The sequence below is a fragment of the Coturnix japonica genome, chromosome 5 (assembly GCF_054131305.1).
Source record: "Coturnix japonica strain WE chromosome 5, WE-NBRP24, whole genome shotgun sequence".
Taxonomy (NCBI): domain Eukaryota; kingdom Metazoa; phylum Chordata; class Aves; order Galliformes; family Phasianidae; genus Coturnix; species Coturnix japonica.
In genome coordinates this window covers 49,068,453-49,083,785 of record NC_140667.1, presented here as the reverse complement: position 1 = coordinate 49,083,785, position 15,333 = coordinate 49,068,453, and the positions used below count along the sequence as shown (strand labels likewise).

Genomic DNA, 15,333 nt, shown 5'->3' with positions numbered 1-15,333 from the left:
ATGGCTTCAGCTGTGGATCTGGGGAAACAGATAAATGGGACTCAAGAGATAATGGGACACTGCCCCCACCCACTGTGTGCTCTGGGGTGTTTCAGACACACTTTGGGACAGAAATACAAGGATGAATGTTTCATGTCTGCAGAGTGCCCCAGGCATGTTTTAGTCATATTTTTAGAAAGAAGGGGCCAAATTCTTCTGTGAGCCAGCAGCTAGGATGAGGCAGGTTTTTGCAGTGCAGTAGGTGTGTCACGGCCACAAGCATGGGTGACATAAGTGCCCTTTGTCACTGGGAGAAAACTGAGAGCTTCAGCCGTACCCAGCCGTGCAGGGAAGGCACTGATTAATTTAACGCTCTGAGCATCAGGGCACACCAGCTGCCAGATTTCCCAGAGGAAGAGGAATTCCCTGCAAGGGCTCTCCTTCCCTGCGCAAATCCTGAAGCCATCAGCATTCAGACAGTGAGGACAGCCCCGGCTGCAGCAGTGTGGTGCTGGAAGAGACATCGCATCTCATTGCATTGCACTGCGCATCCTCCCACCCCACCCCCTACTGCTGCAGGCTTCCTCCCTGCATCCCTCCATCCTTCCTCCCCCCTCCTCCCCGCATCACTCCCCCTCAGCATCCTCCTTCCTGCATCCCTCCTTCCTGCATCTCTCCTTCCTGCATCCCTCCCTCTGCCATCCCTCCCTCCATCCCTCCCTCTGCCTGTGAGTAGCTGCAGACATGGCTCTTAGCAATTTCCTCTTTGCTCAGTGCATCTGCTACTTCCTGGCCTTCCTCTTCAGCTTCATCGTGGTGGTGCCGCTATCTGAGAATGGCAATGACTTCCACGGCCGATGCCTGCTCTTCACCGAGGGCATGTGGCTCAATGCCAACCTCACCGTGGAGCGGCAGCGCTTCACCGTGCAGGAGTGGGGGCCCGAGGCTGCCTGCCGCTTCAGCATCTTCACCGGGCTCCTCTCTCTGCTCCTGGCTACAGTGCAGGCCTGGCGGACCCTCTTCTTCCTCTGCAAAGGGCATGAGGAGTAAGTACCCCCGGGGAGGGCAGGGGTGCCCACCCCTCCTGCAGACTGGGGCAGGTGGGAGCAGCCTGGGGACCAAGTACTGGGCTTTGCACCATCTACTGCCCTGCTAAAGGAGTTTGGGGTGAGGTGGTGCCTTGCCTGCACACACTCCCTACATGTATCCCATTTGTGCACAGGGCCCCCTCTGGAGGATGCTCCTACACAGGGGCTTGGGGCGGTGGACAGATTTGTTGCTGTCCTTTGGTGACTGGGTGCAGAACTCGGCAATGCCAACCATGGTGGGTATGAAGGGTGCTATAGGGGATGGGGTGATGCTAGAGGGTACCGCCTGCCTTGGTCACACAGCCCATCCCTGCAGGAGGAGGCCTTCCCCAGACCTACACTGGGTATAATCTCAAAGCAATGTGTCTGTCTGTGGAAGAAAGGAGGGAGCAGTAGGTTGTTCCACTGTTATTTTTATTCTGTTTTTCTTGTGAACATGGCAACTATTGCAGAGAGCAGCTATTGCTTGGTTACTAGTGAGCAGAGCTGAGTGCTGTGTAGCAGCATGGCTGCTTTGGTGGATTGCTTCTCTTTCCAGACAAGCCAAAGTGCACCAGGCCCTGCAGGAGGAGTAGTGGTGTGCTCAGTGTTTGGTTCTCTGGTCCCTGTCTTACTACCTTTGATACAGCCCTTTGCACAGGTCACCCACCTGGTGGGTGCCAAGGGGTATTCAATCCAATTACATGGAGGAGGGAAGGAAGGAGAACATGCTGGTGGCTGGCTGGACTAGGAAAGTCATTTTTATTTACCACAATGAGGGTAAATTTACCACAATGAGGGTAAAAACTGCTCAGGAGCAGTCTGTGCTCAGTGGCCTGCAGGACATGAAGGCCATGTGCTGGCTGTCAGCTGTGTTCTGGATGGGTGATCATTCAGTGCAACCAAAAGGCAAAGGTTCTACCCAGATGCTTCACAGACAGGGTTGCAAAGTGACTTTTACTTTGAGTGCAAGCATTTACCATTACAGGGCATCCACTCAATCTGGAATGTGTAGCTGTAATTCTGATGCAAGCAGAAGAATAGGTGAAGCAGTGAAGTAGACCTTCTCATCTCTATGCCAGGATGCTGTGACCTGAGCAATCTTCATGCACAGTTATAGTGATGGCAATGGTGATGATTATGTTTTTTCCAGTGCAAATGAGGTACAGCACTGAGCTCTGCTTTGTTCAGAAAGTCAGATTCTGGACTTTGGCACCTCCTCTGTCCTGCAAGGTAGCAAACAGAGTGATAATCATTCCTAGAGCTGTTATTAATTCTAGTGTCAACCCTGGTTTTATTCAAGGGTACAACTCCATTCTTTTCTGTATCTCAGGCTAGCATGAGCCTGGCCTAAGCTAGATATGAAACCTGGGCAGTGAAATTGAACATGCAAAACTGTGGCATGCCCATACCAGCTCCATCTGCTATGGGGCCTGGCATTCTGCATCAGTGAGCTGGTCTATTGTAAGCCCAGTGAAGATGAAGGGGAAGAATGGTATTCATGTAAACATTCATCCATAAGTCAGATGTCCCAGCACCAAGCTCCCCCTACCATCTCTAAGAGCACATTTGAAACATGACTGATACAACTTGTTTTGTATGAGTGCTGGGATGACATGATTGCGTTTTTGAGAGAACATAGACAACATCAAAGCTCCTATTAATCCAGGATCAAACATGCCAGACCAATTAGTAAATGCTGCCTCAACTCATTTTAAAGAAGTCCCTAGGATGAGGCCAAATATGTCTTACCATGTGCAACCTGCAGAATTGCATAGTGGTTTGGGTTGCAAAGACCATCTAGTTCCAACCCCCCCTGCCATGGGCAGGGTTGGCCACCAGAAATTAAGATGATCCAGCCCAGAATACTCCTAGGATTCAACCACAAACTCAAAAATACCTCTCAGCTTTTAATTTAATGAAAAACCAGGGAAAATAGATGGCCTGAATTATTATCATTCTCTGAAGTGAGTAAACTCCTTCTATCCCCATCATAATGAAAGAGGCAATGGTGGGCAATTTGTCATATTCATTCTTATTGAATTGAATACTCTTTCCTTGTGGAGTTGCTAGTCTTTCTGCAACCTAGAATAGTTGCTTAGTTTTTCAGTAGTGAGACTTTGCAAATGTCATTTAGCGGCTTCAAGTAGCAAAGGGCTTGGCCAGAAGAATGAGAAAAGGATTAGAAAGTTTTCATTAACTAGAATTCATCATAGAATCATAAAATGGCCTGGGTTGAAAAGGACCTCAAAGTTCATTTAGTTTCCACCCTCCTGCTGTGGGCAGGACCACAGGCTGCCCAAGAGAACTGAGGAGGTAGCAAAGTGATCCTCTTTCAGTGTAACCCAGACACGAGGAAGACTACTTCATGAGACTGGAAGGTGGCTGAGCAATTCCTTATGGCACCACACTGAGCATCTGCATACCCCCTGGCACACGCTTTGGGCAGGCCCTGGTTACACAGACTAATGGGGTTGGTGTAAACTAACATCTGGTTGGCAAAAATTATGTACTGACATCAAAGCGAGATATATCCCAAGAGAAGCTGTCCAGCTCTGCAAATTGCCCATAAAACTGAGATTCCTATGTCCTATGATACAAGTACCTTGTGTTACATTGCTTAAAATGGTTATAGATATCAGTGCTGTGTTGTTTTATTTTTATTTTTAGTTTTCCTCTCCTAGGCAATTTTTGTCCCAATTATCATTTTGGTCGTGAAATAATTTAAGCTCCAGTTGCTGCATAATTTGAGCTAATGGCATTTATTTTAACAATGGTGATTTTCATCATTACAGCTAATGAAGGCCATTCTGCGTATGAACAATTGCCACTTAGTATTTATGATTTAAAGCCACATCCTCTTATGGAAAAAAAAATCAAAGAAGCTTAAAAACGAGGATAATCTGACTCAAAATCATAATCCATAGATTTTCAGTGTATTAGGTGGTCTTAATTAAAGCATAAGCGTTTCAAATGGAAACTGATATCTTTTTGCCTGCTATATGCTGCTTAGAGAGACTGCTGATTTTGTGTTTCAGTTGTTTACGAGTTACATTTTTCTTCCCTTTTATTACAGCTCTTTCTTTTATGCCTTCCTGAATCTGCTGATCAGCGCCTTTGTGGTGTTTATCACGTTTATTGCTAGCACTATAGTGAGTGTAGGATTTAACATGTGGTGTGATGCAATTACTGAAAAAGGAAGCATGCCAAATAGGTTAGTATTAAATAATATATTTTCTTCCTTTTATTTTTTGTATATGCACAAATGAATCGTGTTGGTACAAACTGTAGTTATTACATGCAAGGTAATCAAAGAGAAAAAACAAATAGGTAATCCATTTCATTTGGAACAAAACTAGGAAACCCAAAGTTTTTTGCTTTTAGTTCCCCAGAAAACAAAGTATGGTTTCTGTGATGTTTCGTGATCTCTTCAAGAGTCATGGACACATGCAAAAGAAAACCAAAAAGTTTCATTCACAGAAGAGATCTGGATTTGGAAGTACTTGATGAAGCGGGGAGTGTGGTGCTGTGAGTAGGGTGAGGGACTGGGATGCTGGGTCCTGACAATCACAAGAAAGAAAAAGCTGACATTTTATGTCATACGATATTGAATACGTATACTACTTAAAGCATACATTAATGTTGCACATTGTCATATGTTGTAAAGTGCCATAGTAAATGTTCTGTTTAGGGCTGCAACGATTAATCGAATTATTCGAATATTCGGTTAAAAATTCAATTACAAAAAGCATCTAATCGAATATTCGGATAAGAACCCAAGATGACCGACAGCACTGAAAAGGACAGAGAAGAGGCTGCAGAAATCAAGCAAGAGATAGAAAGACAACCTCAAAATCCTGGGATTTTTTATTTTGCCACACCAGTAAAAGTCCAAGTTATTGGTAAAATCTGTAGGCAGCCTCTATCTTACCATCAGAGTTCCTGATGCTGGAGCATCCGAAACAAAAACACCCATACAATACCTTCTTCTGAGACTTTCCCTGATGATGTCAAAAGGTAATGGAGGCTCATACACTTTGTTTCATTGAGGGGTGAAGCAAATGAGCTGGGCTAATGTGAGATGCCTGTAAGTGGGAGGCTCCTGGGGAGTGGGAGAAGAGGGTTTTAAGTATAGTGTGTCCATAATAGCTTTACAGTTCCATTTTATGGAAGATTGGTATTATCACTTACATAATTACACCTTGTTTTTTAAAAGAAAGTATTTACATGCTTCTTTTACCCTAGTTATAGAGAAGATTGGCAAGCAACCCAGTTACTGCATCAACTTATATATCTTATTGTAGAACTTGTCATTGTGACTGTTGGAAACGCTTAGATGTTTCTTTGTTTTATGTTTGATTTGCCTGTCTGGAAATTCTGAAATAACTTTCTTTCTTCTTCCCCTCACCCCTAAATGCTTTCTTTGGACAGCTGTGAAGAACTGCAGGATATAGATCTTGAGCTGAACTTAGAAAACTCTGCTTTCTATGACCAGTTTGCTATTGCACAGGTAGGTCAGACTAGGTCATGGTTCTATTCCAGTTCATTTACCATTGGCACATCGATCTGGGATTGCTGGAGTTGAACTATAGTCCTCTGAAATCGATGGGAATGTTTCCACTGACTTCCATGAGTGGTGAATCAGAATGATTGTGAATGGGCACGTTTACATTTTATATTCAAAACAGATAGTTTTGAATGAGAGCATGTCAAAATCTGACTCTTACTCATCATGGAAAATCTATTTCTGCAAAGTATGAGCTCTTCAAAGGCTGCAATGCTTTTGTGCCCTCGAACTCTACACTGCTGTCAGGAATGAAAACAGAATCAGAATGGCTGACCTGCACAGGCCATGGGGCTGTGAACTTTCTCCTTGTCAGAACTACCCTAAACCCTAAATTTGGTTAAACCCATGTAGATACCTTAATATCAGATACATTGAGGAAACCACAGTATTAGATATTTGAATATATCTCATTAATGACATGGTGCTTAGGAAATGAATGGAAAACTTCCAAGTCTCTGTATTTGGTCATATAAACCCAGGTGAGCATATTTTTGTTTCCAAGTCCCATAGAATAATTCAAAAACATTACTTGCTCATAACTGAGATAATGGTAAGAATAAGCAGAAATACTTAGGAGATATTCAAAGTACATATGACATATAGGACCATACATCTCTATTTACATAACTGTGGCCTTGTTTACCTGAACTGGTTATGAGAATAAAGAGCTGCCCTGCTGTCTAGAAGTTTTTAAATTGTTGCTTTTCTTAAAAATAAAAACTCCTGTAGGTCAAAGCTGAAATACAAGGATTCAATTAATCTGTTGTGCTGTTTTGTTTTTGTTGTTGATTCTGTCTTTACGAAACACTACTGACATCTTTATCATTTCTGTTCTTCTCTAGTTTGGTCTGTGGGCTGCCTGGCTGACTTGGCTGGGAATCACCATTCTGGCTTTCCTGAAAGTCTATCACAACTACAGACAAGAGGACCTGCTAGACAGCCTGATCCATGAGAAGGAGTTGTTGTTAGGAAGATCCTCTTCACGAACCTCTTTGCAAGATGAGAAAAGTGCCATGATTTAAAGTGTAAGCAAATTTCCAGGGCAGGATCTAGAATTTATTATTCAGTAGATGATGTTGAGTCAGAGTATTGAGTGTGTGAGATCTTTTCTTTCCTGAATAAAGATATACTTGTCAATCACTCACTTCCTCACTGAAAAATTCTTGGCAGAAGTATTTATGTTAGGATACAGAGAACAAACTGCCACGTGTGCCTTTGGCGCAGCAAATTTTCTGTCCTGCACAGGCAAGGAGCAGCATGGTCTGTAATCTGCTGTTGCTAGCAGTGCTCCTGTATACTATTGATTGCCCCTTATGGGGCAATAACCATTTTTGAGGACCATGCTGGCAAAAGCAGGCAACAGAGTCTAGGCTATTCCTCCAAACTATTCTGCAACAATACCTATAGATGCAGCCGTTAGGCCCTCTTTCCTTTTGATAGTAAATCTGACCCATTCTCACTTTATTCTGAGCGATTGCAGCTCTGGTCCAGGTCCAGGCTCTTGCTGTCTCTGTTTTTGCTATGTGTGGACACTGTGCTATTGCTCTTGCTCTGATTTTCAGTTTGCTTGGCACATAAGATATATGTTCCAGATTATATTTATTATTAGACAGTTTTAATGAATTTCATGGAACCACAATATTATTACTGTCTGTTAAAAGCTGCGTGTCACTTAAAGGGATGATGGTCGTGATGGGTTGATGGTTGGACTTAGTGATCTTAGAGAGTTCTTCCAACCTTAATGATTTCAAGAATGTTTGTATTTTTGTTTCTTCTTAGATTTTTGGCATGATCATCATTTATTATGGCTTCTTGAAGTGTAGTTTAGCTAGCAATTCCTGAAGCTTGCATACCAAGAAATTACGCAGTATTCATAGGATTAATACTCGTGCATTTGTAAATGTAACTTGTTCCCTAATATTGTATGCTATTCAGTTCTGAGTATTAGAGTTTACTTGTGAAATTTATTTCAAATAGAGTACGCAAAATTACCGTAAGCATTTGCATTGTAGGTATTCTCTATGTATCTATCAACATAGCAAGGAGCATCAACAGCTGAGTTACTGCATAGGTAGTTCAGTGCTGAATAGGCCCATTATCCCCACTCTCAGGCAGAAGTTCCAGAACTGCCAAATTTTGTTGTGGAAAGGGAGAACTGTTACTTTCACAAAGCTCACTAGTGATGCTGTTGCTGCTTTCAGTTTTGCTTGGCCAGCACTTTAATGAATGAGGTGGATGAGAAGTAGTTCCCATGATTAAGCAGAATGACTCAGGTGAATGTTCAATTTGCAAGGTATGCAGAGAAGACTCTCATTCAGCAGAAAACTTCAGCAAGTAGTTATGTTCTAAGAGTATCCTGATGCTGCCTATGGCAGCTGAGCTTGAGTTGACACTGAATTTATTGCAACGCAGGTGCAGATCATGTCCATCTATACTGCCTAGTAAATAGGCCTGGGGAGAAGACAACAGACTTCTACTATTTACTGTAGTCTTCTGAGACTGTCTGGTACTTAAACTTAAGTACCCGTTTAAGTGACTGAAACAGAACTTGAAGTCATAACAAAACCTGTCATTTGTAAGCATTTTAGGGCATAACATCTAACAGAACCTTTAACAACCAAATTGTTCTCATAGGTTTAGGGAAAAAAAAAGCAAACAGTCAGGGGTGTGAAGCAGCAAGCTGGCCCTGAGAATGTCATTTATATATCTAGCTGGCCACAGCTGTCTGTAGAGAAAGCATGTTTTTCAGTGAGGTTTCCACTCCCAAAAGAATGTATGTTCCTTTATAGCTTTACAGAAGTGGCTTATTTATTTATTTATTTATTTAGGTAGTTGTGAAGTTCCTAAAAGAAGGAAACAGAGCACAGGTTAGCCAATACCAGTTTAAAATTAAAAGACAGTGGCTACTGGAGTTTTTTTCTTCCAGTTGGTCTGTAGCATAATTACTAAATCGTGGCTTGAAACAGTGATTAAGCACCTGGTGGGAAGGCAGGGCCAACCCAAGGGATCTCAGGTGCATGTAATGAACCTGAGTGATAGAAGGGGTGGAGTCAGGGTCCACCCCTACCCAGACCTCATTTAAGGGCTGGCAATGGAGGGGTGAATTTCTTGTTGGAGTTCTCTGTGTACCTGAGTCCTTCTGTAGGTAAGCAGCTTCTTTCCTTCATTTATTTATTTTGTCTAGGATCTTGCTGTGCTGTTGTCATTACTGTTCTATTATGTTACATTATGCTTATAGGTAAAACTGTTGTTGAAGGAAGCCCCCGGGCAGGTGAGAAACTCTCTGAGTCAAGAGGTGGAAGGGTGCAGTTATTGGGCCTGCTTTAGCTTTTTTGATTGCATTTAGCTTTCTGCAAACTCCTCTATGAAATCTTGGACACTTGAGTCAGCAACTGAAAATGTATTAGAATATCAACATCCTTTATATCTTCCCATCTATGTGTAGAAGGCCTCTTTCACATGCAACTCTCTCATACTATTTTAACCCCTGTTTTTAGTCATTCTTTGCCAAAGAGTGCAATTTAAGATTTTGCATTAGTCAAATATTGCTTTTTTGTGGCATTTCAGTGCTTTCTCTATTTTGCTATCCAAAAGCAGGTGTCTGGGAACACTCTACCAAGAGGTGTATTTAAAGAACTAGAGCTTTGTGTGGTATTTATGTATATAATAACGTGGTAGAAGGGGGGGGGAAAAAATCTTTGTGACATTTATTCATGCAGCCCACCTGTTGCTGCCCATAGCAGAGCTGGGGTGTTTGTGTGCTGCTGTAGTTTACTTGCTGTGTTTCCCATGATGATTGAAGCTATAGTAAGAGAGTCTTAATTTCAACTTGTGTAAATTGCTGGTGAGACAGAGTGAATCTTAGATAATGACAGACAAATGGATACAGCTTCTGAGACGCTGGAGTGTTGCCACACAAGTATTCTATTATATTGGATAAATTCTCCATGTTCTGGTTACCATCTGTGTTTAATTTCCCTGCTAGCAGTGCATGTTGGGTTAGAAAAATCTGAGCTGCAACATGTTGGCTGAGCTTTTAGCTCAGTCTTGGTTGTTACTGTTATTATAATGGAGAAATAATTGAGGCCAATTTTTTTGAATAGGGCACAAATGACCACAACATTCTGTCTTGCTAATTCATGAGATATCTTTCAGCTGTGACTTTCAGTAGGAATCACCAAGAGCAGACCCTGATGATTTACCTCAAGAGCTGAAGGATGCGTGAGCCATGGTAGTGTTTCAGTGGTCCCTTAGAAAAATGGTTATTGTAATAAATGGTGATGGATGCTTGAATAGATAGATCTTGTTCATGGAAGCATTCAGTGTCAGGAGATAGTGTATGTACACTGTACACAGACAAATGGTACAAACAATTTTGTTGCTCTACTGTGATATGAATATGTCCAGATATTGCATTGTGCTTCTTAGTGTTGGAGTCTGTGCAGTAACACCTGGGTTATGATACCTGGATGTGAATAGGATGTGAGCAGAGTGGTCAGTGCACAACCTTTGAAGGGCTGAAATTTGTTTCTAATGGGGTTTTGAGAGGTTTTAACTCCTCCCCAGTCTCTGGATAATGTTCTGATGTTACGCTGTACTAGTTCTGGTAAGAACAAAGTCAAATTTCCTCTAAGACCATCCCTCACCTACATAAAACACTAATGGTTTAATATATGTAGCATTAAGGATGGAAGTAGAGCTTCAGAGAACAAGAGCATACAGTGCATGATATTAATGCTTTAGCAAAAGACCTCTTTCTCCAAGATTCAGGAGTTTTGCACTGTAGGCTCCTAGAAAAACTGGTGACTTGGCATGGAGGTAGTCCTGTTATTAATTCCTGTGCATTTTAAATACAAATGTGTAGGCAGCAAACAGAGCATATCATGATAGGAGTCTCACCCCTTCTTTTGCCGAAGGATGCTATTCTGGAATACAGCACTGGCTTAGGACAGCCAGGATGTTTTTTTGGGACCAGTCATTCTTTTTGGAACAAAAGATCAGTTGGCAAAAGTGAAGACATCTCAGATACAGTTCTGTAGCAATTGAAATCTAGATGGGAGAAATAATTTGGAAACACATTTTCTTCTCTGAAGAAGCTCAAGCAGATCTTTGATGTAGCATGTTGCCACCAATGCAAATGGTGGGTAAAAATGCCCTTTGCTGTGATGTTTTGCTGAAATAGAGGGCTGTGCTGGACAGGCTGATTTGTGTTCTGAGTTCTTGTTTGCTTTGGGGATCAGAAATATTCTATCCTTAAGCTTAAGGAATCAGGGAGGATAATGTGTTTTTTTTTTTTTCCCTGGCTATTTCCACACCTACGTTCTACAAGAAAGTGCTCACATAGCTTCATAAGCACTGAAGTGGTATTAGAATTGTTTCTTGTCCTAACCCCCTGAAGTGTATGTTTGTATTTTTGTTCTTGACAATGAACAGATATAAACCTAAGAGTTCTTATGATATTTCTCTTTTTCAAGTGTCGGCATTCCACTCTACTTCTGAATAGAACAGCTGCATGAAATGCAGCACTTGGAAGCCTTCCTGGCATAGAAGGGAAGAAAGCAACTGCATTCTCTCAATGTGTTTTTTGTTTCTGAGAGGTTAGACAGCAATTTACTTAATATATAGCTTATATTAAGGTAGGGATATAATTGATAGTATCTTTCCATTCTATTACTGGGAGGAGTATTTAAATAACCACACTTTTTTTTTTTGTCCATGCCAAAGAGTAGAATTGAACTGATACTGCAAACATAGTTTAATATGAATGTATTCACCTGAGTGCTTAAACCTTTCTACCTCTCATAGCTGCTATAGTTGCTTGAAGTGATATTCGATTCTTTTGGCTGTTACATGCAGTGTCTGATTTAGGACTCACCTGTTACTGACTTCCTCGAATTTAATGTATTTTTAAGTTCAGTTCTTAAAAAAAATGGACATAAAATCCTAAGAAGGGCAGTGAAATAAGCTGTTTTGATTAGTTAAATAATGTGTATTTATTCTTTTCACCAAAAAAAAAAAGCCAGCAACTGTAATTCTTTAGACATGGGCATTCATATGTTACTTCTAATATTGTATTTCATAGGGTTGGCAGAGTGCACTGAGCTCAGCATTAGAAGGGCTGTAGCAGCCATTGCCCAGCACTCCCTATGGGCAAGCAACTGTAAAACACAGCTTTAACCTCCCCACTGCCTGGGGAGTCTTCCTGTTAGAACTTTTCTGACTGGCTTGAAATTCATAAAAAATTACACTGTAGTGGTGACGGTGTTTATCAAGGAGATAAAGTACCTGGCAGCAAGAGCAACTTACTAAAATAGCTTGAATTGTTTATGGTGGAGATGCAATGTGAGGTATCTTTGTTCCTTCTTTCCACCTGTCTGTGGTGTAAAGAGGTCTGTGGTGTAAAGAGTGTGGAGATGCTCTGCCAGGAGGTAGGAATGAAGATCCATCATTGCTGTTGGCCTCTTGGGTGATTTCTTATATAAGTGGATATATTACCCTGTGGTGAAAGTCCTTATTTTCCCCTACTTTCCCCCAGGTTTGTGCATGTTTGACTCCAGATTGTTTACCGCTTCTGAATAGTATTTACGAATGTAAGAAAAATTGCAGCTCCTATGGCAGACTTTGCCATTTGTTAGGGAAATAAAAAGCATTTCATCTTCTTGCTATTCTCATTTGGACTCCCTGAGGTTTGGTGCCAAACCCTTCCTTTTATACAAGCCAGGCCTGATTGGGCTGACATGTTGCTCTAAAAGATTCCCAAGGCTGGTGCCAACGTTCCCTTAAGCAACCTGGTGGAATCAGATGAGTGGGATGTTAATCCATAGATTTTGAAACAGGGAGATGTTTGAAAATCCTCTGTCACAGTATCCCACATAACACAGTCCAGAGCTCTTTACCCACTCAGTCTCACAGCAGAAGGAATTACTTATTTCTTTAACACTGCAAAATGCAGCAGTTTGTGTCTGAGATAAAGCACGTCCTCCTGTAGCATAGTGGATCTTGATAATTAACCACTGCCACTATCTAGACTACTGCAATAATTTAAATCCTTGTTATTCAGTGTAGTCACCATTTGGCTGCCAAAGGTCTCCTCAAATCAGTGTTTTTTAGGAGAAGTAAGCAGTCGTTTTGGTGGCTGACCACAAGATCACTGCAGTGGGACCACATTCACAGTAAATTGGTGCCATCAGAGATTTGTCATATACTCCCTGAATAAAACTACAGCTCTTTTTCAGCTCTATTGAGAAATGAATACGCCACGATCTGAAGTGTACTGCTAGAAGGTTTTTTTGCAGGGTTTAGGAAGAAAAATAATATTCCACTTGACATCTCCTTCCTCTGAATCCTTTCTTCTCCAAAAACATTCTTGAAAACATTAGAGTTTTTTTTCCATCAGGCTAATGGGGCCTTGTTTCTCACACCTCTATCAGGAACAAGGGCAGCTAAAGGGGGTAGGAGAGCGGGGTAAGTCAGAATAAAAGTAGATATGAACACTAACAGTTCTCTTCCTGTGAGGGATCCATTATGGCAGAGCCTGGGCTGGCAGTGCTGATTCCAATTTCAGCCTTAGCTTGGACCACGTATGTCTCCATAATTTGTTTTTTGAGGTCTCTGGACTTTAACAGTTTGCTTAACTGCTGAAAGTAGGATTGGGACAGATCTTTAGCTGGTGCATGCAGCTTAGCTTTGTAAGCCTCGCTGGAGCTGTGCCAGCCCACACAAGCTGAAGGTAGAGCTTGCTCTGCTTTGAATATTCTTTCTCATGCTTTCTATGCTCTTTTGCAGTGTAATGAGTGCTGATTTGGAGCATTAAATTGCATGCGTTTGACAGAAACAGAATTGGAGTTAAATTTATTGTTGTTTTGATACAGTCTCTAAGGGGAAACTTTATACTAGTATTTTAATGCAAGCATTTGTAAACACCTGGCAAATAGAAATTGAAAGTCTAATCCTGCTAATGAAGTCATTGACAGTGTTTCCTTTGGCTTTAGTAGGGAGCTGGACTGGGCTCAGTGTAAGTGATATACTTGAGTATTACTGATAACGATTAAATGTGTTTTTATATATTGATGCTTTTCGCTGGACGGTGCATTGGCTTTTTATGATTTGTTGATATATACAAATAAACAATTTGAAAAGTTTTCTGTGACTGTTTCTTTGAAGGTGAATATAAATTACTGTGTTGGTTAAAAAGTGGTTACCAAAGTTAGTGGTGGCATCCTGGTTAATGCACCCATTCCCTGCAATCCCCTTGCTGCAGCTCCCATGGTCAAGGACATGACCAACCTCCTAAGCTGAGCCCTTGAGCCCTTTCACCATCTTCCAATCAGTGAGCTCTAGTGCTACGGAAAGCAAAGAGAAGATGGTCCTGTGATAGGATGCAACTGAAGGTCAGCTTGTTATGAAGTGTAGAATGCTACTGCAGATCTCATGGGTGGATTCATTTCCTAATTGTCAGCTGACTAATTTTCTCCCTGCAGCAGCAGCCTTTTTCTCTGGGAGTGAGACTAAGTAATCTCAACAGCTGCTATGGAGGAAGAAATAGTGAGAAAGAAGTCTATTATCTTGGAGGTTCCTGAGTTATTTACTGAGGGTAGTTGCAATGCTCTTTTTTTCTAGTCATGTGCTGCCAACCTTCAGCTTACTTTGAAGTGGTAAAAGGCAGAAACAACTAAAATTGCTGCCATGGACTGTGCTCCTTGACTTGTTTCGTGGCTCATGGTGCTGGAGAGGTGAAGCAATAGAGTAGGACTAGAAGCAGACTTTGGGGTTATGAGCATGAATGCAAAATGTGTTAAGAGGTTAATGCAAAAAAAAAAAAAAAGGGGTCATCTCACCATGTACTTTTCTACCTCCTGTAATCATATGAGTATGGGCTATGCCAGCTAGTGCAGTCAGATGGTGCTGATGGGGTGAGCCTGCCTGAAGAGGGTTTTGGCAGCTGCCCTCTGTTTCTGCTGCAGGAATGCACTGCACATTGTCAAAACAACACTGCTACAATCTGCTGATTCCTGCTATGTATGAATGTGACACCCACTGCATACGGGGTAATGGGCAGCACTTCTGTCCTCAGGCCTGTTCTCATGTATGGAGCTCTGTTCCATTCTGTCCCTTGTGTTCTTGCCAATACAGACTTTGCTCATTGCCAGTCTACTTGCAGCCTTCTTCAGAACATGCTGCAAGAGCCTGCTGCTCCTCTCTGCAATTTGATGCAAAAGATGATGTTTCCAAGCTAGACTAAATAATTGCTCAGAGATAGCTGGCTTTTAGTCAGTCCTCATGTTGGCACTGCAGTGAATTCATGTGAACATTCTGACCATTTCTTACAAACTTTGTAGTTTCCCTCCTTTTGTTTTCTTTATAAAGCAATTCCCAGGAGTCATACTAGAGGAAAATATTACCCAGCACAGGTTACAGCCTGCAAGGAAAGCAGTAACCAACACAACCCATCTTTATAAATTCATAGGTCATCTCCTTCAAACTCACCAAGGTGTTGCACCTAAGAAAGCAGTCTTGAGCAAGAGCAAGGACAAATCCTATCCAGCTCACAGCGGTGTGCCTAGAGGTGTGATGGATAAAGAGCAGAGTATGAGAAGGGTGCTGTGTGTAAGCAGAATGGTTGGAGGGGGCAAGTGCTTCAGTGTGAGGAGAAAATAAAGCAGGTAAGTCTACAGAGGTTTTGTGCACTGATAATTAAAGGCAGGCCCAGAGGTCAGGATT

The 15,333-nt window shown here is 41.9% G+C and overlaps 1 protein-coding gene across 2 annotated transcripts; it reads left to right on the top strand.

The window, feature by feature from the left end:
* The first annotated feature begins 304 nt into the window (after positions 1–304).
* On the top strand, positions 305–13,754 carry TMEM179 (transmembrane protein 179). Of its 2 annotated transcripts, XM_015865693.3 has the most exons (4): positions 305–1,025; positions 4,123–4,260; positions 5,478–5,556; positions 6,456–13,754. In XM_015865693.3, the coding sequence occupies exons 1-4, from the start codon at positions 724–726 to the stop codon at positions 6,633–6,635; spliced, it is 699 nt and encodes a 232-aa protein (XP_015721179.1). In that variant the 5' UTR covers positions 305–723; the 3' UTR covers positions 6,636–13,754. The 2 variants fall into 2 exon arrangements, with proteins under 2 accessions (XP_015721179.1, XP_085403894.1); XM_085547768.1 differs by lacking the exons at positions 5,478–5,556; positions 6,456–13,754 and adding an exon at positions 4,738–5,471.
* Positions 13,755–15,333: the final 1,579 nt, after the last annotated feature.